Below are 25321 nucleotides of genomic sequence, written 5' to 3'. Positions count from 1 at the left end.
CAGACAGGGCGGTCGTACGTCCCCCCATCCTGCATATAAGCGAGACCTTGGGAGATCGACAATCAAATATTCATCTCCCATCGACCTGTCCGGACTGTTTGATAGCAACTTGTCATAATAACAAGCATGCTCATTATTGACCAGCACACGACAGCGGGGCAATCCCCTGTGATGGGTCCAGTATTTTTCTTTTCTACTCGTATGCAGCCAACTCACATCGACCCGAAGAACCCGATTCAATCGATCAAGGGTCCTAGCCTTTTAACCCAGTTCTACAGTAGGCACTGCAGGTGCCAATAATGAGTGAGGTGTTGTTGGTATTTGACTCCGCAAGGTTACTAAAAAATGAGCATTCCGTTTAATTCGTACTATTTTTCCTAATCATCTGTCAACTTGCCAAGCAGTCTTTTTATTTATTTCCCTCTGTTAACAAACCTGACCCCTTCTTTCTGTCAGTGATAATGACAGATCAGACAGTTTGCTTTGACGGATACGCTGATGATTATTGGTGCTAAGCCATGCGAACTCCACCATTACCCCGGTTGCTTTTCTGCTTTGCGTTGCGACCAAAGAGACCACGTTGGCTTATGTAACAAGAGCCCAGAACACTTCCATTTCCCCCTTTCCATCCCAGCTCAGTTGATGAAACCACCACGAAAAGCGATGCAGCGCATTGCTGGACCCTCAGCCTCTTACAGCCACCAAGGAAGAAAAAAGGAAAGGAAAAAAAAGAACACCCCCTTTTTCTGTTTTTCTTTCTCTGCATGCTTTGGTTTTTTTTTCTCCGTCCATCCATGGTCATCGTCTCGGGGCTGATAGTGGGGAAAATACTGTAGATGAAGGAGTCAAGGAAAAACAAAATAAAAGATAACAGAAAAATAAATAGAAAATACAAACAGGAAAAAGCCGTCGGCCGTCGCCGGTCTGCACCTGATCCAAACCATCTCGGTTATATTTGCCTATTTGCTCTCTGCTCCCTTCCCCCCCTTTTGCATCCCGCCCGATCCATCCCTACACTGAAAGAGAAACCACCCACAGAGTCACAGACAAACTCACAGCCATGTACCAGTCAGTAGTGAATAAGCCCACCGCCCATCAACGGCAGTCCCTGCTTATAGTGTGACACCTGTTGTTAAATAATTCCCTATCCTGGAATGACCATGTCACAGCGCACGAATACCGGACGTGACTAAAAAAGATGGCTTCCGTCGTGTGCACGTTTGTGTTTATTCCTTCCTTTCTTTTTTTTTTTTCCTTTTTGTCTTTTCTTCCTTCTCTCTTGTATTTTTTATTTTTCATTTTTCTTCTGCCCCCCATTTTGCTCGCACGATCCGTTATGGAAATATCGCCGTGAGAATCGACTCGGGGGGGTGACATGGACATTGACTTTTTCGAATGCTTTCGAGGGGGAATCCTTTCAACACCACCCCCCTGTGTCAATCTGTGTGTGTTGTTGTTGTTGATGCTGTTGCCCTTCTTGAACCCAAACTCGCATTTTGAAGTTGTATCTGCCACACACCCACAACGCACCCTTGTTCTGCAGGTCCCTCTTTTTTGCACGATTCGGTGGGGTGGGTGTTTGTGCGGCTTGGGCGGCTTTGGCCCCCTTTCAAAAAACCCCGTCAATCCCATCGTTGCCCAGTTTCTTGACAAACTGCTGCAAGGGCGACAACCAGAGAAAAAAAACCCTGGGCCGTAAAAAAAAAAATAATAATAAAAAAAATAGGAGGAATCCAGGAAGACGCTTGGAGGTTCGGCGCTCCCGCCTTCTTTTCCCTCCAACCATGGCGTGTCATGTTTTCTCCGCATCGTCATTACTGTCCCAAAGCAAAACAAGAAACAGTTAATTAGAGGTCTATCTAGTTCTGGACGATCAATCGATCTTTGATTGCACAGTAAAAAAAAAAAAAAAAAAAAAAAAAAAAAAAAAAAAAAAACCAAACGTTCCCTCGCTGATCGATTGGTTCACTGATGCTGTACTCAACTACATACACATGCAGTAATTAGTAATTCTTTGTTTCTCCCCATCCGCGTATGCCCTTTTCGTATACCTAGGTATGTACCTTGCCTTGAACCGGTTTGATAGCCTACGGCAGCTATTTACACCACATTACACATGGCTCTTTTACACTGAGACTATTTTTAACGCAACCCGAAAACCCCGCGATCGCTCCCTCGGTCGTATCATGTTTGGTTTTCAGGCAAGGGGATAGAAAATATAATTCATACCCCCTCCGTGCCTTATCCGGTATTTCGTGATAGAGAGGTTACGTTGACTTCATGTTTGAGACTCGTGGCTGGCATAACAGTGACCAACTATCATCTATTTGTCACCCAATCCTTTACCCCAGACAACAAGTGCGTACGCACGCCTGCTCAGCACGGCATCGGAATTAGCAAATATGCCAGCATAGAAACACGCAGGCAGGTATCCTCATTTATTTTTCAGTCCTATTATCGACTTCAAATCAAGGTTTGCAACGTCCCATGAAGCGAGGGTACAGGCAGCAGGTGCGGACAGTGTGCTGCTTCGCAATCCATGCCAAGAAGCGCTCGAGACCAAGGCCATATCCTCCGTGCGGCGATGTGCCATACTTCCTCTGGTCCAGGTACCAGTAGTACGGTGCCGGGTCGATACCCTCCCTCTTGAACGCCGCCATCAGATCCTCATAGCCCTCCATTCTCATCGAACCGCCCACGATTTCACCAACGCCGGGCATGAGCACGTCGACACTCTCGGTCACCCGGAGGTCGTTGGGGTCTTTCTTCATGTAGAAGGCCTTGATCTCGACGGGGAAGTGGGTGAGGAGGATTGGCCTGTTGATGATGTCGGTCATCCTACGCTCGGCAGCCTCGGCGATGTCGTCGCCGAACACGTGAGGGTGGCCCTCCTCGTTGAGGATCGGCGGATCTTGGGCGTTAAGCCAGTCGATCGCGTCGCTGTACTTCATCCTCATGAAGGGTCTGGAGGGCTTGACGAAGTCGGGGTTGAGAGCCTTGACGTGGCGTGCAACCTCGGGGTTGTCGAGGACGCTGTCCACGACACGGCAGATGACCTCCTCGATGTGGACGAGGAGGTCCTCAAAGTTGATCCCGTCCAGCTCACCCTCCACGTGGGTGTATTCTGACAGGTGACGACGAGTAAGACTCTTCTCGGCACGGAACGACTTTTCAATGCAGTACACGTTGCCAAGCGAGGGAAGCACCGTCTCAAGGTACAATTGAGAGGACTGCGTGAGATATGCAGCCTCTCCGTAATAGTCAAACTTGAACAGTGTTGAGCCTCCCTCGACCTGGGTCTGGACAAGGGCTGGCGGCGAAACCTTCTTGATCCTCATGCTCTCAAAAGTCTTGATAAATGCAAGCTCGACAGCCTCCCTGACGGTGAGCACAGACGTGGTCTGGTCACCACGGAGAACCAGATGCCTGTTGTCAAGCATGTCCGACTCCCAAATATCCTGTGACCACGATACCTTGTTGGCAATGGCATCAGCGTCACCGGGTGCGCGACCCGTGACTTCGTAGTAGTCGACCTGCAACTCGCGGCCGTCGGGCGCATTCTTGCCGTCCAGAACCTTGCGGAGCTCTCCGTAGACGAAGAGGGCTGTGCCCTGGGCGAATAGCAAAGCCTCGTACGTCTTGGTGAGGTCGCCAGAGAGAATGCACTGCAGCTGATCGGGGCCGCTCTTGAGCGTCAGAAAGGTGGCGTGCTTCTGGACACGCAGGTGGTGGATGCGGCCAAACACCTTGACCCTCGGGCCTTTGTTATCACCCTCACCCAGCTCCAGGTCCTTCTGCCACAGCTCGACCCTTGTTGCGGGTGGAAGCGAGGGGTCCTCGGTGATCTTGATGTTCTTGGCGTCTTCGAGGTTCTTGAGGCGCTTCTGGCGCAGCTCCTCCTCGGCGGCGGCGGCTTGGTCAGCCTTGAGCAGCTTCTTCTTGTGCGCGTCTAGCATCGACTGGGCCTTCTTGACGGCGCTCTTGGCCGGCTCCTTCCAGATCAGGCGGGTCGAGGGCTCCTCGTCAGGGCCCAGGGCGCCCGTCGTAGAAGCGCGGATCTGGTATGTCTTGGTGGGCAGGCCATGGTTGCGGATAAAGGCGTAGCCAAGAGACTTGTAGGGCTTCTGCTCGGAGCCGTCGGCCTCGTTGCCGTCAACACCGACATCGGTGTCGACGTAGACATTGTCTTCGGCCTTAGTCCGATCGGCGAGCTCCTGCAATGCAGCCATTGCGTTGGGGCTGGGAGTGAGGGGTATTGGTGGCAGGAAAAGATTTCCCAGTCAGGAGTCTATCTGTTGTAGTTTTGGTATAATTGGCCTCAATCAATAAATCCGGATGAAGGAGAAATCGTTTCTGTCTGGCCAAAAATTCCAGACACGTTTGTCTTCGCGGGGTCAGTGTCGCTTTTGATATTGGAATTGAGGATGGAATTGGGTTGCGCCGTGGAGGGGCAGTCATTGGCCTTATCTACGGTGGGGCACACTCGAGCTCGCCCTTCTTCCAGTCATTTGCAAGTGAAAGTGACTCACTGTTGATTTTCAGGGGTCCAGGTTCCGAGTTTGGAGTCTGAATCGACTCAACGCCTCCTAAAGAACTGATTTAAAGCAAAGCCATCGGCTACTGGTTGAGACAACTTACGATAGCGGCTCGAATCTGGATTGATCCCAGGTTATGCGGAGAGTTGTCTTTCCGGCTTCATATCTTTGCTTGGCCGTTGGCTTTCATCGGTACTCCGTAGACACACGAGACCTGCTGGTATGAGGAAGCACCAGACCACTCAAAAAAGCAATCGATCGATTATAATATACAATCCATACTGTAGACAGGTAGGTGCTGGCTTACAAGAAGAACAAAATAGAATATAGAGGACGGGCTGTCAAGTTTCCAAATGCGACAAAGCAACCAAAGTGTTGAACCCAAATATTATCGAACAATTTTCAACTCGCCAAACTTTGATTCTCGTAGAGCCCCCCATTCCCCCCCCAAATATCACCGGGAAACCACTTCTGCGCCAACACCTGAAAGACCGGTTTGAGCAGCCACTCATGCGGTCTTCTTCCATTGTGCCATGACACCGATCAAGCTGCTCACGGTACCAGCGATACCGACAATGCCATCGTCAAAGGGAATCCAGCCCAAAGCCGATGTCGGGATGGTCAGATCGCACAGGTCAGAGATGAGCTGGGTGCGGGCGGCCGCCCTCTCACTGTAGTTGGCCACCATGGTTAGCTGCTAAACTTGCACAAAACGGGTATGGTCTCGGTAGTTTCAAAACGTGAAGTACTAACATTGCGATCCTCTTGCCCTCGACAACACCCTCACCCTCCTTGCGGTCGACCCTGGCCTCGCGCTCCTTCAGCCTCCACAGAGCGTACAGCTGGCCGACGATGCTAAAGGTCAAGCCAAAGGCCCAGAATCTAAAGGCCTCCCTGCCGAGCCTGGCGGCGTTCTTGGAGGGTCTGATGCCGGCGGCGTCGAGCACGGTAGCCGCGTCAAAGGTCAGGTAGCCGGCGTAGCCGAGCTGGCGGCCGACGGTGGTGTAGCGCACGACGGGGTCGGCAGTCTTAGCGTCAGCGGCGACGGCGGCGGCGCGCAGGTGCTCGACGTTCTTGCCGACGCGCATAAACTTGCGCACGAGGCCAAACTGCTTCTTGATGGCGGCCCAGGGGGCGATCTCGCCGGGCGTGCCGTTGGTGCGGAACAGGTACCAGGCGTAAAAGCGGGCAAAGTACTGGATCACGCGCAGCACCTTGTCGCGACCCACGGTCGTGGCGACGAACTTGAGGTAGTGCGACACCGTGGGGTGGTATACGAGGGCGTCGGCGACCATTTTGGGCTATTTGGTTTGTTGTTTTGTTGTGTGTCCGGGTTTTTTCTCCTCTACTTTGGATTCTGGATATGCGGACTTCGGTAGTTGCGGATGGCTTGCTTTCTGCGATGCGATCGTTCTCGATTGGCGATGGTGCAGTAATTCTGCAAGATCAAAGTCCAAATTGCTGTCAGCAGGCCAAGTATTCAATTGAAGATAATTAAAAGGTTGTCGTTTGGCCCGAGGAGACAGCAGATATGTACCGTATGCAGAACCTTAACCGGCAGAAGAGACGGTTGCGCAATGGTTCGTTTGGAACATCAACAAGCCGCCAAGACCTGGAGGTTCTTGGACTGCACGCCGCGGTGCCGTCGCACATGCCGAGGTTCAGGTTCAGGCTGAGGACAGGCGCATGTCAAGCATCTGTGCACGTGTGGGGTCGCGTAACCAGCAAAGTGCCTGCCCACACACAGTATGCTGTCGCAAGGGACGAAGGCTCGGCAAAAGACATCGAGGTTCGCGGCATGAAGGGAGACTTGCGTGTTTAATTACGCGACTTTTTGGTCCTGATCAATCCGAGAGATGCTTGTTCAGACCACTCCTACGAAGTACGTTTTGTTACACGCCGTTAATTACCATCCCGAGGAAGCCCATGCTTGTAGATGATGCAATGAAATTGAACGTACAAACGTTTTATGTTATGTACCGTACCTATACGAACCTCAGGTACGGCAATCCTACTTCCTAAATCTCAACTCCATCGGATTTTCAAATTGCCGTAGAAACACCGTACCACAAAATCCCCCAAGTCTACATACAGCCAAAGCCTTTCAGACACAAAGAGCATTAGTACTGGTAGGTGGGCATCTACAACATCCCAGACCAGACTCTCAGTAATTAATCTTCACGCTGCATTGCTCGGGGTTGTCGCCGATGATGAACTGGTCCGTATGCCCGGTGGAGCTAACTCCTTTTTGTACGTCATCCCGGCTTTGCCCGGGAAGGTGGGGTTCTTTGATTTACATGGCCGAAACTTCTCCAGTCGTGCCTCCACGGCTGAGAGGAATAATGTCTGTTTTGCGGTAGTTGAACAATGGAAAAATTGATTCACAATCTCAGTCATCAGATTTGATGGACGGTATAATACTAGCATGCTCTGTAGTGTACATAGCAGCAAGTGCACTGCCGGGAACGCCGCATTGTCGATCGGATCAGGGCGGCACTAAACCTCGAATAACCGTCATAGCTAAAGCAACCCAGCTGGAACGAAATAGCCCGCACGCCGGCCGTTGCATCAGAAACGGCGGGGCGCGGGGGCCCGACACGCGGGGTGGAACGGAGTCGACTTTTGTCTCGTGCTGCATTTACACGTACATATCGTCATGTCCATTTAGCACCGGAAGCTCGGGCGGGCGGTTGGAGATTTAGTTACATAAGAATGAGGTCTCGTGGTTCCCGGTTCTTTTCTTTTCGCACATATTTTTCGTCCGATTATTTCCTTTCCTCCCCTTCCCTTTTCTCAATTGATCTTGTATCTTTGTAGACTTTCATGGTTTCACTTACCTGCCTACCTACATACCCAGCTACCTCTACTTCCCTATTCACTCTACTCCTCACTTCTCGGAAGCATTGGCTCTATACCTTACTACGTGGTAGTCTATGAATAGATTCTAGGCATCCTCCTAGTCATCAGACTTAGTTCCCAATTCGATTGCCCTCGTGACCCAGGACATCCCATAGCTCCATTAAGCTTCTCCATACGAACCAAGTCGTCTTGACAACCTCGTCCCCACCGTCTCTTCACCGGCTCGCCCCTCCCTACCTTACCCAAAGTATACAGGTGTCTGAAACCCCAGAAGTGTTCAGCTTGTGCTACCTACGTATCTTGCTCTTCGCCACACACCCAAACGGCTTCGTTCCCTCTGGCTAAGCTGCCAGTCATATTCTGAAAAAAAAATGGCGGACTCGAACAATGGCCCGGAGACGGAAAAGGTCAACACCAACATCGTTACCTTGACGCGCTTCCTGACTGAGGAGCAAGCAAAGCACAAGGAGGCCACTGGAGACTTCACGTACGTACCGACCTACCTATAGCTTTCCCCTCACCTGCCATGCACGCACGAGCACACACTAACACGCAGCATTGCTCCCGACCATACAGATTGCTGTGCCACGCCCTCCAGTTCTCCTTCAAGGCCATCGCCTACTACATCCGCCGCGCCACCCTCGTCAACCTGACCGGCCTTGCCGGCTCCTCCAACACGACAGGCGATGACCAAAAGAAGCTCGATGTGATCGGCAACGACCTCTTCATCGAGGCCATGCGCAGCTCGGGCAAGTGCGCCCTGCTCGTGTCGGAGGAGGAGGAGGAGATCATCTTCTTCACCAACGGCAACGGCAGCGCCCGGTACGCCGTGGCCTGCGACCCCATTGATGGTTCGTCCAATCTCGACGCCGGAGTGTCGGTCGGCACCATCTTTGGCATCCACAAGCTGGCCGAGGGCTCCACCGGCTCCAAGGAGGACATCCTCAAGCCCGGTTCCGAGCTGCTGGCCGCCGGCTTCACAATGTACGGCGCCTCGGCCCAGCTGGTCCTGACCATGAAGAACGGCGGCGTCAACGGCTTCACCCTTGACAACGCCTTTGGTGAGTTCATCCTGACTCACCCGGACATGCGCATGCCCAAGTCCCGCGCCATCTACTCGGTCAACGAGGGTAACTCGCTCTACTGGGAGGACCACGTCAAGGAGTACTTTAGCTCGCTCAAGCACCCCCAGGAGAAGAGCGGAAAGCCCTACAGCGCCAGGTACATCGGCAGCATGGTGGCGGACGCCTACCGTACCCTCCTATATGGCGGCATCTTTGCCTACCCCGCCGACAAGAAGAGCCCCAAGGGCAAGCTTCGTATTTTGTACGAGTGCGCACCTATGGCCATGGTTTTCGAGAATGGTAAGTTTCTCTTCGACAACCCAGCCCCCGCCCCTAACCTTTTGAAATACTTTTTTTGCAGTTTCAAAGAGTTCTCAGCATGCTAACATTGTGTTAAAAAAAAAAACAGCCGGCGGCCAAGCTATCGATAGCAACATGAAGCGTATGCTCGACGTTGTGCCAGAACACATCCATGACAGGTCAGGTATATTTATGGGCAGCTGGGATGAGGTTGAAAAAGTAAAGGCGTACCACAAATAAGATAGTCGCAAATCTCGCCTGAGCGACTAAGGCGAAAGGGCACCGCGAGACCCCCAAATTGGATATACTTGCGTCTTGAAATAACCAGTTATGTCGTTAATGACCATGTTAATATATTCCTCTGATTGAGACTCACTAAGCTGCAAACTCCACAATGATGCTATTCAAACGCACTCATTTCTTCGCGAATCTATTTAACCGACGTAAGCTTTGGGAACATGTTTGGCACATTGCCAGTGTCATGGACAGGCAAAACAAAGTCTCAGGCTTTTTGATCGTGCCAAGTCCTCTCGAAACAAACTTCTTTCACATGCGACTCGGGTGAGAATACTCGTACACAACAGCAAACCATCCTGTTAAACGGGTTTCACTTTTGCACCGTCCTGTAATGACTGGTCCAGGCCAGAAGCACACTTCAGTGCGAGCTCAAGTTAGCCGCCCGTATCATGAGTGAGGACTTTATTTTTACCATTGATAGAATGTAATTTGACGCCGCGTTCTTTCGAGTTTGCCCAGTCAAAGGCAGCAAATAGTAAAACAGAGGCAACCAGTTGCCCAGCGTGGTCCTAGGGCTCCAATCATTAGTCCGCGTCCTCATTGGGTTGATAAATGTGACGGCTCCTGCTGGCATCCTTCCGCATGGCCTGGCCTGAGCCTGTGAACCCAACTGTAGTAAGAGAGGCATGTGAGTTAGCGATAACGCACCAATACGCCACGTGTGGCAGACTTCTAGCCTATTCTGGTGGTTCATCTTACCTCTCCCATGAACACCCTCCGGCGTCCTAAACATGCTGTCCTTCTTCTGAGACTTGCCAAACTTGGACTTGGCGTTAAAGTCCTGCCACTTGTTCTTGCCCGCCTCGAGCTCCTTGGTAGCCTTGATCTTCTTGAACTTCTTGACCGGTTTCGCGTCGGCGGCCCCCTCGCCACCATCCTGAGGTTTCTGCGGGTACAAGCTAGGCGAGGCAGACAGGACGACACCACTGCTGTTCCTCATCGCCGCTGCGCTCTGCGGCGGAGGAGGGGGCGGCTGTGAGGCGTCGGCACCATATGGTTCCGAGGGTGGAACTGGCGGCCCCGTCGGAGGCAGCGGAGCAGCGCCACTGGCATTCACAGGCGTCCCGTCGGCCTTCCTCTTTTGTGCGGGCGCGGTGACAGGTTTGATGTCATGCGACCGCAGCGTCTCGACCGTGCCGTAGCTCTTAAACTTGACCGTGTACATCCTCGCCGACGACGAACCCGTGACCGACGTGATGCGCGCCGGGTAGAAACCCTTGTCGCCGCTCATCCATTTTGCCAGCACGTTGTCGTTGACCTGATACGTCACGTCGGGCTGGAACTCCTCCGCGGCGGGCGGCGGCGGGGGCGCGGCAGGTTCGGGCGCCGCGGCCTTTTTGAAGGCCGGGTGGTCCTCCTTTCGCCATTTCTCGGGCTGCGGTGGCGGGCTGGCGGCTTTGGGTGGGGGAGGCGGTGGTGCTTGCGTCTTCTTTGGTCGGAGCTCGGCGATGGACTCTTCAATCATGGATATGGCACTTTCTAATTCTTCCTTCAGCGCCTGCAGTTCCACACTATCGGGGTCGTCCTTGAGGGAAGAAAGTACTATTTCCAGCTGCAGATAAACACCGGGGGCGTTAGCGGCTTGAAGCTTGTTTTTGGCCTTCATCAATACTGATGATTTGGGCGCGCCAGCATCATCCTACCTGCTCGACATATTGAGCCTTGTCCTCCTCGAACTGTGCGATACTCATCGTGGCGCGTTTCTGTGATGACTGATGATTTCGGTTGGTCTTGAACTTCGTGTAAATTTAATGATTTGCCGTTTTTGGGATGGTTAGACCGAATGTAAAAAAAAAACCAAAAAAAAACCGTAGGTAGGTACGCAGTCTGGGATAGTGCTGCCTTGGGGTTGGAGGTGGGAGCTTGTCGATTAGCTGCAGGTTTCCCAAGCGCCATTTGGATCTACGTCAAGAACCATTGTCTTATGTAAGCAGGCCGATCCTCGGAGCCTTTCTATATCATATTTCAACCCAAGATGCTTTTCAGTCCTGACCTAAGGTACATAGGTAACTCCCAATGACAAGTCACAGGTGGGCGAATTACTTCAATTTGTACTCAAGTTCAATTACTGACACACGTAACTATATGGTTGGCAATGTTGGCCAAGTAATTAGGTTATCGCCGCTCCACTGTCCTCTCGTTCTACTCTAACAGAGTTTCCAACGAGTAACAAGAAAACCTAAGCATATATTAGGTTTGTAATATACATATTTCTGGCCAGTACAACAAGATGGGTGTTGATCTGGATCATCTGCTTTGGTGAAGCAGAAGGTGAAGCCAGCACCCTAAAGTCTCCCAGAGGGGCATCAAGTTGATTTCGCGCCCTCGTATCACCAAGAAAATCGCTACCTTGTCAGCCCAGGCTATAGCGCTGAACCGCTGGGAATGGCAGTATAAAATTCCAACCCCAACCAAGTCCAAGTCTTGCCAAAAGTCTGTCCGCCGAGGCCAAGTTGAACCTTAACCGGTCTTGTTTCCTAAATCAAAGCTTCAAGACCCAAAGACAGGTTGAATTCTGACGCCAGCATATACAGCCAGCATGATTAGGAAATTAGGTACAGGTGAAGCAGAGGCATTAAAACATCATAATATCGTCCCCGTACCAGTGTCATACTTTATTACCTGGTCCAACCCACCAATCAACACCGAGCGAAGCGCCGCGGGAGTACGGACCAACTGCAGCATATGCCACATTAAGGCACCCCCTATTTGTCAGTCAAGACCTCTCGGGAGAACAAACATGGTCTCCCTGCAATCAGTACCCTAGTCCTGGCTGGCGCTGAGATCCATGTTCTTCTCCCACAGGTTCCTAAGTAGCGCCGCAGTGGATTCGCCATCAGCACCACCGAGACTAGCACCAGCTCGTTGTCCGGCGTTCATTCCATATCGCGACCCTCCATCTTCCGTATCAATTTCTGACGAGTTTCGGTTGGCTCGAACCGCCGAGAAAGCCCGTTTTGGACCACTCGGTCGTTGCTGCTGGCGGAGATTGTTAAGCGCGGCAGAGGATGCAGACTGGATCGGGGCGTCTGACTCCTTGAAGCTCTGGCTCAGTCGAGATGCAGCTCCGCTGATATAGTCAGAGGCGTTCCGGGTGTGGTTTGTTTTTGACTGTCCGTTTGCATGTGGTATACGGCGGCTGTTGTTCGCACTGGATAGCAACGACAGCCGGGTAATGCTGCGGGCGACTGGGTTTTGATATCGTCGCACAACCAGATATTCCATGCCGGTTCGTTCCAGCAACTTCCCGACGCGGGGGTCACGTGCATCATAGCCCGCACCTCCCACCAGTGGTCCAGTCACTACGCTTCCAGGATGATGAATATGGCCAGGCTCTAGTGTAGAGCTTGCCCTTTGGAGGTTGAGTTTCTGTTGCGTACGGCTCTTCTCTGCTGGAGGAACAGTGAATCCTATCGATGAGTTGGTAGCTGATTGCACGCGAGTTCTTGAGGATGAAGCCGATGCTCTGTTGGATACATTGGTCACACCACCCGCCTCATCATCAGACGTCAAAGACAACCCTTCCTCACTCGGCCGGGAACCATTTGATTTCCCGAGTGATGCATCTCGGCGCAACTCGCTCATTGCGCCAGTAGACCTCGAGCGACTTGGAGCTGGGCTGTCGCCATCCTGATGCCTTGAGATGCGCGGGTCCGCTGCAAACAAGGTCCCCTGAGAACTAGGGTGGCCGGACGAGCCGGTCGTTACGAAGCGAGAGGTCATGTCGACGCCGCCACTGCTGCTTCCGCCTACCATCATACGTCTTTGCGCAGCTGCTGCCAGCTCAGCTTCTGCAGAGAGGTTGGAGGCGGAGGAATCTGGACGGGGCAGCGATTCGGATCTGAGCTGTTGCTGTCGATTTTGCGAAGAAGAAACAGAGGCCGGCTGAGCCGTCGCTGTATCTGTCGACATTTTGGGTTCGGCTTGGTTTGAGGATAGAGTATGCAGTAGCTTTGACGTCGGGAAATGATAATGTTGGGAGGATGCAGACGCCACCCGTGGGTGCGTAGGCAAATTGGGGTGGCGCGGACTTTGATGCCCTGGTACAGAAGCCTCGGGCTTATCGGGGCCGTCCAGCCTGGATGCGGCGGAGGCCTGGGCCACGCTGGCGACCGATCCACGACGTGATATGTAGGGGGACGCGGAAGAGCTCGCATCAACCCACTCGTCGCCGTCGTCGTCTTCGTCGTCCTGGCCGTCTGTTCCAAGATCAAAGTGAACCTGATTTTTGTTGACCTGTTTCTTGATTACATTCCCTGGATTGGAGTGAGAGCGCTTGAGGGCCGCTGCGCTGTGTTTGCTACCGCGCTTTACCACAATGTCCGTATGCGAGCGGTTGCGCTTGAGGCTTAAAGTGGATTGATTTTTCCTCAAGCTCGTGCCGGAACTGTTGCTGGATAGTCGAAGGTCGGAGGAACTGCGCCGCTGAGAGTTGGAGTTTGAAGCGTTTGTCGTTGTGGGCGGGAACGCTGGTCGATCCAGATCGTAATCGGCGGGGGAGGATTGACGTCTGCTGGGCTTCGCGTTGGAGGGGCCAATGGCATGATGATTTTGATTCTTGTGAAGAGCCTTGGATGAGGGGACACGGCCGTGCAGCCTTCCAGTGCCACCTCCAACGACGTGCTTCTGATGAGACTTTACGCGGGTGGCTGGGGCGTAATGCTGCTGCTGCTGGGGGCCATGTTGTCCTCCTGCATGGTCGCTGAATTGGGAGTCGCTGGTGTCGCGATGGTTCAGCGCGGGTCGCTTTGATTGGCTAGACGAGGCGGCGTCGCTATTGTCACGGTCTCTGTTGTCCTTGGCCATTGGTTGATTGGTATACTTGAGGACTTGGGGGGTACTTTGATTTTGGAGGTGGCTGTCGGCTGCTTCTGGCGCAGCTGCTACTGTTACTTGTTTTTCTCTCTTTCTTGTGGCGCCCTCGTGCGTGACTTTCCTTGCTATATTTTCCCCTTCTCCCCCCGTACGCCCTCGTCAGGCTTTCGGGCAGTACTGTCACCCGGCCCGAGGGCTGCAAAAGCTGGAGTGTGTGATTACCCGCCGCCGGGCAAGCCGCACAGTTGGGGTAATGTTGAAGGGAAAGTGGTGGTGGCTACAGTGACAAGAAACCCGATGCAGGATTGGTTATAGGGCGAGCCCTTGCTGTACGGTGCGGTCAGGTGTGGTAATGAAGGCCTGTTAGCTGCAATCAATCGCAAAGTCGAACGCAGATTGATGAAATGGTCTATGATTAGAGACACGAAGGGACTGTCGAAATTAGAAGTGGAATAAAAATCCAACTTATTCAAGAGCTGTTGTCTATTGATTTCTAGGAAGGATTGCCCAGATTAGCTCGGCAGTCAAGTCAATCAATCAATGGCTTGTGCTTTCGGGTTGATTGCGTGCATAGCGGTTTTCGCCGGGGCTAAAAGGGAGCTAGAGTCAAGACCAGCAACTCTAGCCAAACTGGAGCTACAGTAGGTGATTGATGTGGGACCCCGACGGGGTGTGTGGGGGAGGCTTGTCGTCAGAATTTGTTGGTGCGACGAACGTGCTCTGAATGTCTGGCTAGGTACATTAGTCTTTGCATCAGCAAAATGCATGCTGAGATGGATGCATGATACGCCAATGACGACGCTGATTTTACCAATCTCCAAAGCGGTCGGTCGCAGCAGTAGAGCCCTCACAATCAAACCATGCCTTTGGGCTCCTTGTTCAATTGTCGACCTGATAATTCCCTTTCTTCATATCTCGAGGTATGTCTGGTCTCGGTTTTGGCGGCGTACCGCTGCCACGGGACCCCTAGTTGATGCTAGCCCCCCAGGTTTGTGGCTGGCCACCTAATTTCCTCACAGCCATGGAATCATTACCAGCGAAGTGAATCGACCGACCGAACGCTTTGTCTGGGTGAGAATCCCAATGTCATTAGCAATCATTAGCAACATGTTTGATTGCTTTCGCTTTGATTGGCTGGATAGGACAAGATGGATTTTTGCCTACCATCTTATTCAGATTCGTACCGCATTGTTGGATTCCCTGAGGCAAAATTCCTGGTACTGTTCGTTGAAGCCCCATAACCGGCCCAGTTCATCCCCATCTTATCCAATTAGGTTTGGCTAAGAGCACGCCACAGCTCATGAACGTCTCCAACCTCGACTCTTGGAACTTGATCCGAAAATCGGCGCAAATCAACCGATCCGGTTCATGTTTGCGGGCCGCATATAATTTCCCCAAAAGGCAATTGAGGTGTCCGAACCACCTTGGTGAGTATTGTGCGGGGCTCCGCATCCGCCGTGCCCGCGTCCACATCACGGCGGGGATACTCCTAGTATATCATAATGTTTTTACTATCAGGAAACGAATCTTATGACCATGTCAACAGCAGCTGGGAGGCCGTTGCAGTCAAAACACCATATTCTGAAAATTGTTTGGTAATTGGACAGCCTTGAGATATGGGCCGATAGTCATATTCAACCTCTTCAAGTACCAATTGACTCTTATAATCCCTCAAAACCGACGAGATACATCAACCCGACATGGCAGATCACAATAGGCTTCCCGTCGTGCAGGAGAAGCCTAGAGTCTTTGTCATATCGGATATTTCAAACGAGCCCGACGATGCAGAATCGCTCGTCCGTTTCTTGCTCTATGGCAACGAGTTTGACACCCAAGGCATCGTAGCATGCACGTCCTGCTGGATGAGGGACAAGGTTCACCCCGAGGACATGATTAGGATAGTCGAGGCCTATGGCGCCGTGGTCGACAATCTGAACAGCCACGTTCACCCGGAAAACCAGTATCCCTCAGTCGAGAGGCTGCTTGGCCTGATCAAATCCGGACCGGCTTGTTATGGCAAGGAGGCGCTTGCCGACGGCGTGGAGCTGAGCGAGGGTGCTTCACTTCTCATCGAGAAGCTCGAAGCCTCGGATCGGCCTCTGTGGGTTCTCTGCTGGGGAGGGATCAATACGTTGGCGCAAGCGCTGCATCATGTACGACGCACGAGGAGTGAGGAGGATGCGGGGCAGCTGCGCTCAAAACTGCGCGTATACACTATCAGCGATCAGGACGACACGGGTCTCTGGATACGGGTTACATTTCCCGACATCTTCTACATTTGCTCAATGCACGGCTGGAAGGAGTATGGCATGGCTACGTGGGTAGGCATTTCCGGCGACATGCTCATGACGCACATGGACAATGGGGGCCCGGACGTGACAAAGGTCTCTAAGGAATGGTTAAAAGATAACATCCAGTCAGTTGGGCCTCTTGGAAAGGTGTACCCTACACCCTCCTTCATCATGGAGGGTGACACTCCAACCTTCTTATATCTCATACAAAACGGACTGGGATCTCCAGAGAATCCTCATTGGGGCAGCTGGGGAGGGAGATATATCCTTGGTGACATTGGCGGTGCAGCAAAACACTACATGGACGCTCGCGATACCGTCGTCGGCAAGAACGGGTCTACGTTTGTAACGAACCAGGCGACGGTCTGGCGCTGGAGAGATGCCTACCAAAACGACTTTGCGGCGAGGATGCAGTGGACTCTGAGCAAGGATCGCAAGCAGGCAAACCACGCTCCTGTGATTTCGGTTAATGGCAGCGCTCCCGGACCGCAGCCTCTATTCATTGACGCCGAGGCAGGCGACGAGCTCGTTTTGGACGCTGCGGGAACATACGACCCGGACGGAGATGAGCTTTACTTCCGATGGTTTCAGTACAAGGAGCCCACGACGGCGCAGTCGGAAATACACTGGCCGGTGGTTCCAGAGGTCACTTTTGAGCCGAGCAACGAAAGTGCATCGGTCAGGGTCACGATTCCACCGCCTGAGATCTGCGCCGTAAATGTTCTCACGGGACAGGCCCTAGAGAAGGGCCAAGTGCTGCATTTCGTATTGGAAGTAAGGGATTCCGGAACTCCTTGCATTACGGCTTACAAGAGGGTTGTTGTGCAGGTGACAAACAACGGTCTCAAGGGCGGAAAGAACAAGGTCTATGATACTGTCACCGAGGCAATGGGCCACTCTACCGGCCAGGCTACTGCAGATGGTTGAGAAATTGTTGGGAGGGATAGCTTTTCAACATATTCAATTGGTACACACACAGAGGGTTGTGAAATGATGTGTCTACTGTCTGGTTATTTACTTGGGCTTGATCGCTAAGTGAGCGAAAGTCCAAGGTTACAAACCTACCTTGATTACAAAGTAGGCTTTTTAAAGATGGATTTACCCCTACAGGGTGCAGATGGCCCTGCAACAGTTACTTGTTTGGTTCCCCATGGGCCACCTTCTTCGGGGTCAACTTCGGGATCGCCAGACCGGCAGTTATGCCCAGCTTGTTACCCCATGTTTGCCTCCGCTTTTTCACTACGTCGCAGTGCGGAGAGCTTGTCCAACTCATGACCGAGCCTTGGCCAAATTACCCCCGAATGGGAATTGTTAACCGCAGTTCTCGCGAGAAGCCTGTCCGTTGGCTTGATTTCTGTGGCTTGCATATATTGGACCTCAGGACTCTCTAGTGGTCTCGACATGATATGCAACGACATTGCAAGTTCCCATCCTGGGTTGTGGGAGCAGCATCACGACTACCAGCAAGATGTCAGCTACGCGCGAGCCCAAGAATGATCAGGCGCAACGGCAACCAAAAGACGTCGAAAGCCATGGACAGACATCCGTTAGCACTCTTCCCGATGACAAGGTCACGCTGCGAGACTTTTGGGACAATAGAAGAGTGTTGAGCTTCTGTGAGTTGGACTTGTATTTTCCCAAGCCCGCATACAACAAGACGTGTGACCTAACAAAAACCTCCATTCTTCAAAGGCATGCTGATATTTATGCTACCCGTCAACTTTGGCTACGAAATAAACATGCTCGGCAACGTGCTGGCATCTGATGCTTTCCTCAACCGCTTCGGCCACACGGTCAACGGAGTGCGCGTGATCCCGGCAAGTGACCAGCAGATCCTCAACGCCGCCGCCACCGTCGGCATCTTCACCTCAGCCTTTGCCACAGGTATCCTGTCCGACGTCCTCGGCCGCAAGAGGGTCATATCCATGGCGGCCCTGATCTGCACCGCCGGCATCTTGACGCAGTACTTTGCCGAGACCATCCCCGTCCTCTTTGGCGGCAAGGTCGTCGGCGCCTTTGGCTTCGGGCTGGGCCACTCCCTGGGCCCCGTCTACGTCGCCGAGCTGGCCCCCGTCAGGCTCCGCGGCGTGTGTCTCGCCCTCGTAAACACCATGATCGTCATCGGCCAGTGGCTGAGCTCGGTCGCAGTGTACGCGGCCTCGGCGACCTACGCCGGCGACGCGCAGTGGAGGATTCCCGTCGTCACGCAGCTCATCTTCCCCGCCATCCTGCTCGTAGGCTCCCTGGCAGTGCTGCCCGAGTCGCCGTCGTGGCTGATTCTTCGCGACAGGCCGGAGGAAGCCGCTGCGGCGTTTCGCAAGTTCAACGGTCCTGGGTTCGACGTCGACAATGCAATGGCGATGATGACCTTGGCCGTGATCAAGGAGAAGGAGCTCCAGTCGTCGGGGTCGGGTGGATGGGTCGAGTGTTTTAGGGGGCCCAACGGCAGGCGGACATTGATCATCTGCATGGTCTACATTGCGCAGCAGTTTATTGGTGTCAACTTTATTGCTGGCTACCTGGCCTACTATTTTAAGCTGGCTGGGGTGGACAACGCGCTGGGCATTGCTCAGGCTGCGTATGCGATTCAGTTGGTCGGCAACATGTGCTCTTGGCCGCTGATAGACCGGCTGGGACGTCGACCGTGAGTGGACGCCTGGTCTTACTTTTTGGTGTTAATTTGCTGGACGATCAAGCTTGTCCAATGGATGATGATATTACTAACGAAAAAAAAATCACAGGCTTTTGGTTGGTGGCATGTTTGTCATGACTGCAGGACTACTACTCATCGGCGGCATCAGCACCATCAACAACGCACCGTCCCTCAAGGCTACGGTCGCATTTATGACTGTTTGGGGCTTCCTGGTGAGTCCTGCACTTGTAACATCTCAACAGATACACCTGAGAGTATAGAGGCTGACATCCAACACCCCCTGAACAGTATCAAGCAACCCTCGGCGCGGTGGCCTACGCCATCGGCGGTGAGACCCCCTCCCCCTCGCACCGGCAAAAGACCTACTCCATCAACATCATGAGCGCCACGGCCGTCTCGTGCGCCGTGCTGCAGCTGATGCCGTACCTGATCAACCCGGACCAGGCGAACCTGGGCGGCAGGATCTGCTTCGTCTTCTTCGCGCCCTCGGTGCCCATGTGCCTGTACCTGTACTTCTGCCTGCCTGAGATGAAGGGCCGCACCTACGTCGAGCTCGAGGAAATGTTTCAGAACAAGGTCCCCGCGCGGGCGTTTGGGTCGTACGTCTGCCACGGCGCAATGGAGCTTTCTGGCGCGGTCAGGGATGCCAAGAGGTCCGAGGTCGAGGCTGCGAAGGTTGAGTAGAAAAGAGGCAGGGGTTATGTCTTTGCGTGTAGGTGGTATCAAGTCACTAGCTACGAAGTATATGCCAGCCCGTATTGGGATTATCTCTCTGGCGTACAAGCAAGCGAACGCAACATAAGAGACTCATGAAGAAAAGGTACAAAATGGCCCAGCCTGGAATGTGGCGACTAGCAAGGCTCGAAGAAAGCACTCGTCGGCGTCTTTCTTTTCCGAGTACAGTTTCGTCTCGGCGAATCCAGGCGTCCCCATGTGACAGATGTAATGTCAAGCAGCCTACACCAAGATCTAAACCCAACGCTATTACTCTTTGCACTTTGCGGCCCAAAAATCCTCTCATGAGATCATGTGCCGACCGCACCTCTAGAAACCCGAGTGTGACCGTCTCAGCTTGATACTCTTTGCACGACTATGCCGACTCTGTTGTTCCCTCAACTCAGACTGGGAATAAGACAAGCGCCCAAGTAGATTTCATGTACTTGTCTTTGCCTCTATCATGATTCTAACCCTTCATCTCTCAGGTACTACAAAAAGAAAAGCCAAACCTTTCTCATTCGGAGTCCACCGCTGGCCATCTGTCCTCCGATCCGTTCTGTGTTGCGTCGACTTGTGTACACCACCTTGCCATACGTCGCTTTGTTTTTTTTTGGTGTATTTCCTTTTTAAGCCAAAAAAAGAAGAAAAAAGAAAAGAAAAGAGATAACACACACACATTCGGACACCACCACGATAGCCGATGCACAAACTCGTGGTTTGAGCAGCACAATCATCAGCCCTTGCGGCGGAGAGAGGACTAGCAAGGGAAAAGATGATGCTTTCGTCAACCTCGGCCAGTGTGACTGGCTGCTCAATTCTTTTCTTTCCTTTTCTTCCATTTGTATTCATAAAGCATCGTGCGAGTTTGCTGCGAATAATATCAACAGAAATAATAGCATTGTCAGGTACCTAGGTAGGTAGGTAGTCTTATCGACAGAGCCCCCCTGTGCATTACATTCAACTTCCTCAGTCGTCGTGTTTTCTTTTTGTTTCGTTCCTTCTTTTTTTCCTCTTTGAACGACCTCCCGTTCAGGTTTTGTGTACACATACATTTTGTGCCCTGCTACCTTGCAGTTCTCCTGTTTTCAACAAAAAAAAAGGAGGACAGCGAAAATGGGGTTAAGGAAATATCCGGTCAAACCCGATCATCTAATTTCTTTTTTTCCAAAACTGTCTTTGGGTAACTATCCGGTAAGGCCCAAACCTCACACCCCTCATCTTTTCTCTCCCCCCCCCCCTATTCCAGCTCAGAGGTTTGGTCACGCCCTTCCTTTTCGTCTTCACCGAAAAACCTCACCACTCTCAGATTGAGAAAGGCGCCCCGTTATGAAGCTTATCGGTGTATGCACAGGCAGGCGCTGCTGCATGATGCACGGCATTGCCCTTCGCCCGACTGATGCGCAGGCGCCCCCGGGCGGTTGCTCCCCACACACATGCATACACAGCAGCAGAGGGGACAACCCTTTTCCTTCGCCCGAAAGGCATGCTGGCGTGTTGCCGTTTGAGTGGACCGAACGGTCAAAAACTACCGTGGTCCAAGACGTTTTATCATTGATTTGTTTCCTTCTCTCTTCATTTTGTGCTTCGCAGAATCGGGCGGGGGTTTTTCTGTTTTGTGCAGGTTCAACTGAGCTTACAGGCTTCTGTTGCATTTCCGTTTGAATAAATTCCCCAGTGGAAACCAAATGATATTTTTGAAGATGGGTGGCCTGCATGCAGAGGGTTTTCATCACAGTGCAGAAGCATCTTTTCTTCTCAAATGAGAAGCTGAGAAGCTGGGGAATACGCATCTCCTAGCCTCACCTGGCTCTTCCTTTGATCCGCTTCAATCACAAAATCGTCATCCGCATAGCAGGACCTTAACCCCCCCCCCTTGATTCCCTAGTGGGCGGCAGCAAAGGCAGCCAAGCTGGCTTCCCCCCGTCGTACCACTTCTAACCTGTCGGGCGAATGCATCGACACGCCATAATACATGTAGCTATGTCGTACAGAACAACGACGGCCTGCATATGGACATTGTCAAGGGAGGTGGGAAAAGAGTGCGAGAGAAAGAGAACACGAAACGAAACGGGCAAAAACCTTGTTGCTCTTTCCCACGAGGTTCAAGGTCCCGCTCCCGCGTTCTGTGAGCTTTTGGCCCGCAATTTTCCCCGTTCCCGAGCCGCCCTTATCCGTTTTACCCTTTGTTTCTCATTTCGGCATGAGAGCCGGAGGACTCGAGTTGAACAAGTTCGCCAGAGGAGCTAGTAACGGTGTCAAGAACTCCTGCCGATGAATCCATTACAGGTAGTGGTTGAGTAGTCCCCGTGATATTCTTATTTGTTAACAATCATCAATAAATGCAGAAAGAGCCGACACTTGCTTGCTAGATGAGCTCGATATGCAACAAGAAAATAGTGCACACTGATGCACGAATGCAATATATTCCAAAAGTGGTTGCCTGCTCCGGAAGGCGGCTAGGCGAACCACCATACTGGGCGGGCGAAACAGCGCCTCGGAGCTGCATGCAGTCCCCACCATTTGAAGCCTCCTTTTCCCACCCACACCTAGCCGTTTTCTCGGTACTTAGCTCCAGTCGAGGAGGACGACGTCCTGTCATTGTATGCAATCTGATCGTTACGATTGAGGACATGATGGATCCGACTAGTCTAGAACTGGTCGCTTGCTGCTTAACATGAATCAAGGCATCAATCAGACACACCAAGTAGCTCGACTATGCATGCGTATGCTGTGTCAATAAATCACCGAGTAGAATGTGGTGATCTTTAGTAATGAACAACGCTGATCGGTGAATGACCAGATTTGACACTCGACTCGCTCGAGCCATCGTCAGTCGTTCTGCATGTCGTGTAAATCTACGCCTGTTTTCAGTGATAGTTCTCGTGAATCGACCGATAATGGAATCCTTTTCGAGTTTTGTTAATGAGTATTGGGCAGCAAGATTTCCGCCTGACATATCGGGGGTGGGTGACACGGAAACTGCCACGAATCAGCGATGTAGCCTGTCTGGTTTAGCCTCAAGGGATGGCTTGATAAGGGGAGGGAAGGTAAGACGGTGAAGAGATGTGCTTTGACCGGTCATTCTCGCCCGGATTGTATGTACCGGTATGCGGAGCCTCAAACGATCAGAATACGTTATGCTGTGACAGGACAACGGTGGTTAGTCAAGTAATGTTACTGGTGTGTACCAGGTACATATATACTCACTTGAATATGAGAGCCATGGTCTTCCCTTGCCACTCGTTACCTTTTGTGTTCCGCAACTGACATTGATATAAGCCAGCCTTTGCCCCCGGGTTCTCGCGCTCCAAATCGGATAAGGGGTGCCTTATAGTCTCCCAACTCTGAATTTGCCGAGTCTGACAAGGGCCACTCGGCTTTAAGATTACAAACATCTGAGAAAGGCTATTTACCTGACTAGTTCGCTTTCAGTTGCTGTTCTTGTTTCTCCAAAACATCCAAAACATGACAAACGCCGACATGTTCCCCGAAGGTTTTATCCCAGTCGGCGGCCGTGGTGGACCTCCACCGCCTCGACCAGGAATGGGAGGTCCTCCTCGCCCAGGGCCAAACATGATGGCTCCGCGCCCACAGCCACATCCAGTGATGGCCCAGCCCAACATGGGGCAACCCATCAACAGACTACCCATGATGTCACGCCTTGTTAAAAAGCGTAGCACGCACGAGATCTCAGATCTACGCGACGAGTTTCGCTCGCCCGAGGACTGCCGCGATCGGTTGACGACATACTATGTCTTCCGCATCGAACCGGTCGAGGGTGACGAGGGCCACACGGTCGAGGGAGAAAAAATCCAATCGACGTGGATGAATGCCCACGTCACCGAGATCGAGGACCTGCCGCGCAAGGAGATCATCAGGCAAATCCGTCAGCTAAACAAGGCAAGCGACAGTGGCGTCGCCGAGAAGAAGAAGGGTATGGGCGCTGGCCAGCAGCGGCAGATAGAAAAGGCACGCAAGAAGCTCGAGACGCACGAGTTAGTTGACCCTGAACATTTCGAGATCACTCTTGTTCAGTTGGACGACAAGCGCCGAGAGTTGACAGACAAGGAGTATAAGAAATATGAGAAGAAGCTGCATGGTGGCGCCAAGGCTGGAACAACGACCGTCACCACGGTGCTCATATCCAAGCCCAACGGACAGGTCAAAAAGAAGAAGAAGAAGATGGAAAAGCGTGTCTCCATCACCGCTTACTTCAAAAACGCGCCCAAACCTGGGGTAGATGTTGAGGCCTTGCTCAAGGAGAGGGAGATTGAGGAAGACATCAAGGCTCAGAGGATACATCATGGGATTGATGGTCTATCGGGACCGCATGATTTCCCTCCAGATTCCTTGATGAACCAGATGCCACGTTTCCCGCAAGGCCCTCCCCAGGGGCAGTTTCCCATTCCAGGCCAGATCAATGCCAATCTTGGACCGCCGCGTCAAGGGCCTCTTCCTCCTCGAATGCCTGGAGGTCAGCCATCGCGTCCGATGCAAAATGGACACCCTCAGCCACCTCGACCGCCAGTGGGTCGGCCTGGTCCTGCTGGTAGACCTCCGGCTGGTCGACCGCCAGTTGGTCGACCCAGACCCGCCAACCAGGGACGAGACGGCCGTCGGCGTGACCAGAGTGATTCTTCCAGCGCCAACTCAGACTCGGGCTCCGAATCAGACAGCGGTGGGTCCTCCAGCAGCGGGTCATGGTCGGGCAGCGAGGATGAAGTCAGCATGCCAACCTCTCATGGCTCCATCTCTGACGGCCGGCGCAGGAAGCGTCAGAAAAGCCCCAAGAAATATGTTCGAGGCTCCGAGTACCATTCCCGATCCAGCAGCCGCAGACACAACCATAACGACAGCGAGTACACGTTAAAAGCAAATGGTGGCAGGCGTCAGCAGACTCAGACCCCTCGGAGGGAGCCGCAGATAATCATGCCTCACGTACCCAACGCGCCAGCATCTGCGCCCGTCATCGTCCAGCACCCAATGATGCAGCAGCAGCAGCATCATCAACAATACCAGCAGCAGCCAGTCCTTCACCAGCAGCATCCCATGGTTCCTGCCATCGACATCCATGAGGCCTACAACAGGGGCCGGATACACGGAAAAGCCGAGGAGCGAGAGGAGACGCGTCTGATAGACGAGGCCGCCGCGGCAACCAACCGCAGGCTACCCGAAAGGTTGGCTACCCAGCCCCGCTACCTCCCAGGGCAACTGCCGGGGGTACGGCTGGTCGAGCCGGTGCGGACGCAGAGAGAGATTGCGGCCGAAATCGAGCTCGAAGAGCGAGAACGCATCGCTGCGGCTGCAGTTGCGGCCGAGAGGATCAGGGTGGAAAAGGAGAAACACGCCGCGGAAGCGAAGGCTCGCGCGGCGTGGTACCGGCAGCGGGAGGCGGAGCGTCAGGAAGAAGAATACTGGCGCAAGGTTGAAGAACAGGACGAGCGAGAGCGGGCGGCCAGATTGACAATAGAGCGGGAGAGGCGCGCTTACGCTGCCTACATGCGCGATTCCTCTCCAGATATCAATCCTTTTCCGAGACCGCAGCCGGCGAGGAAGCCGACGGTATCATATCGAGATCGGGACACATACCATTATTATGAGTGTTGATGGGTTGGCTGGGTATTGTGGTTTATGTTGCATATGGGAAAAAGAAGGAATCAGAACTGGTAGTTTTTGTGACTATGGTTAAATATTGCGATATTGCGAGAGATCAATTAATTATTTCATTCACTGGAAGCTGCCACTTGATACCTAACCACCTAGATAGACGCGGATCTTGACGGCCGTAAT

General features: G+C 52.7%; 9 protein-coding genes across 9 annotated transcripts; 4 read left to right on the top strand and 5 right to left on the bottom strand.

Annotated features, from left to right (window-relative positions):
* Window positions 1–1936: 1936 nt before the first annotated feature.
* MGG_08897 (asparaginyl-tRNA synthetase) lies at window positions 1937–4453 on the bottom strand. The gene has a single exon (XM_003713878.1). It carries the CDS (start codon window positions 4227–4229, stop codon window positions 2469–2471), a length of 1761 nt encoding a protein of 586 aa, XP_003713926.1. The 5' UTR covers window positions 4230–4453; the 3' UTR covers window positions 1937–2468.
* Window positions 4454–4758: 305 nt separating this feature from the next.
* MGG_08896 (peroxisomal biogenesis factor) lies at window positions 4759–6409 on the bottom strand. Its single transcript, XM_003713877.1, has 2 exons — window positions 5289–6409; window positions 4759–5206 (listed from the first exon to the last, which is right to left on the bottom strand). The coding sequence occupies exons 1-2, from the start codon at window positions 5828–5830 to the stop codon at window positions 5044–5046; spliced, it is 705 nt and encodes a 234-aa protein (XP_003713925.1). The 5' UTR covers window positions 5831–6409; the 3' UTR covers window positions 4759–5043.
* An 824-nt stretch (window positions 6410–7233) lies between these two features.
* MGG_08895 (fructose-1,6-bisphosphatase) lies at window positions 7234–9151 on the top strand. The gene is made up of 3 exons (XM_003713876.1): window positions 7234–7881; window positions 7971–8758; window positions 8868–9151. The coding sequence occupies exons 1-3, from the start codon at window positions 7766–7768 to the stop codon at window positions 8996–8998; spliced, it is 1035 nt and encodes a 344-aa protein (XP_003713924.1). The 5' UTR covers window positions 7234–7765; the 3' UTR covers window positions 8999–9151.
* Window positions 9152–9579: 428 nt separating this feature from the next.
* On the bottom strand, window positions 9580–10746 carry MGG_08894 (uncharacterized protein; the record flags this gene model as incomplete). Its single annotated transcript, XM_003713875.1, has 3 exons — window positions 9580–9665; window positions 9755–10607; window positions 10699–10746. The coding sequence occupies 3 exons, from the start codon at window positions 10744–10746 to the stop codon at window positions 9580–9582; spliced, it is 987 nt and encodes a 328-aa protein (XP_003713923.1).
* Window positions 10747–11101: 355 nt separating this feature from the next.
* MGG_08893 (uncharacterized protein) lies at window positions 11102–15121 on the bottom strand. Its single transcript, XM_003713874.1, has 2 exons — window positions 15035–15121; window positions 11102–14937 (listed from the first exon to the last, which is right to left on the bottom strand). The coding sequence occupies exon 2, from the start codon at window positions 13859–13861 to the stop codon at window positions 11819–11821; it is 2043 nt and encodes a 680-aa protein (XP_003713922.1). The 5' UTR covers window positions 13862–14937; window positions 15035–15121; the 3' UTR covers window positions 11102–11818.
* Window positions 15122–15570: 449 nt separating this feature from the next.
* MGG_08892 (uncharacterized protein) lies at window positions 15571–17088 on the top strand (the record flags this gene model as incomplete). The annotated part of the gene is made up of 1 exon (XM_003713873.1): window positions 15571–17088. The coding sequence occupies one exon, from the start codon at window positions 15571–15573 to the stop codon at window positions 17086–17088; it is 1518 nt and encodes a 505-aa protein (XP_003713921.1).
* Window positions 17089–17900: 812 nt separating this feature from the next.
* On the top strand, window positions 17901–20110 carry MGG_08891 (maltose permease; the record flags this gene model as incomplete). Its single annotated transcript, XM_003713872.1, has 3 exons — window positions 17901–18805; window positions 18903–19026; window positions 19103–20110. 3 exons carry the CDS (start codon window positions 17901–17903, stop codon window positions 19496–19498), a joined length of 1425 nt encoding a protein of 474 aa, XP_003713920.1. The 3' UTR covers window positions 19499–20110.
* A 1651-nt stretch (window positions 20111–21761) lies between these two features.
* MGG_15604 (uncharacterized protein) lies at window positions 21762–22168 on the bottom strand. The gene has a single exon (XM_003713871.1). The coding sequence runs from the start codon at window positions 22161–22163 to the stop codon at window positions 21897–21899; it is 267 nt and encodes an 88-aa protein (XP_003713919.1). The 5' UTR covers window positions 22164–22168; the 3' UTR covers window positions 21762–21896.
* A 630-nt stretch (window positions 22169–22798) lies between these two features.
* Window positions 22799–25267, top strand: MGG_08890 (uncharacterized protein). The gene has a single exon (XM_003713870.1). The coding sequence runs from the start codon at window positions 22997–22999 to the stop codon at window positions 25136–25138; it is 2142 nt and encodes a 713-aa protein (XP_003713918.1). The 5' UTR covers window positions 22799–22996; the 3' UTR covers window positions 25139–25267.
* The last annotated feature ends 54 nt before the right edge of the window (window positions 25268–25321 follow it).

The sequence above is a fragment of the Pyricularia oryzae genome, chromosome 2 (assembly GCF_000002495.2).
Source record: "Pyricularia oryzae 70-15 chromosome 2, whole genome shotgun sequence".
In the NCBI taxonomy this organism is placed as follows: Eukaryota; Fungi; Ascomycota; class Sordariomycetes; order Magnaporthales; family Pyriculariaceae; genus Pyricularia; species Pyricularia oryzae.
The sequence above is the reverse complement of the archived record's forward strand: the minus strand, read 5'-3'. Positions and strand labels throughout refer to the sequence as shown.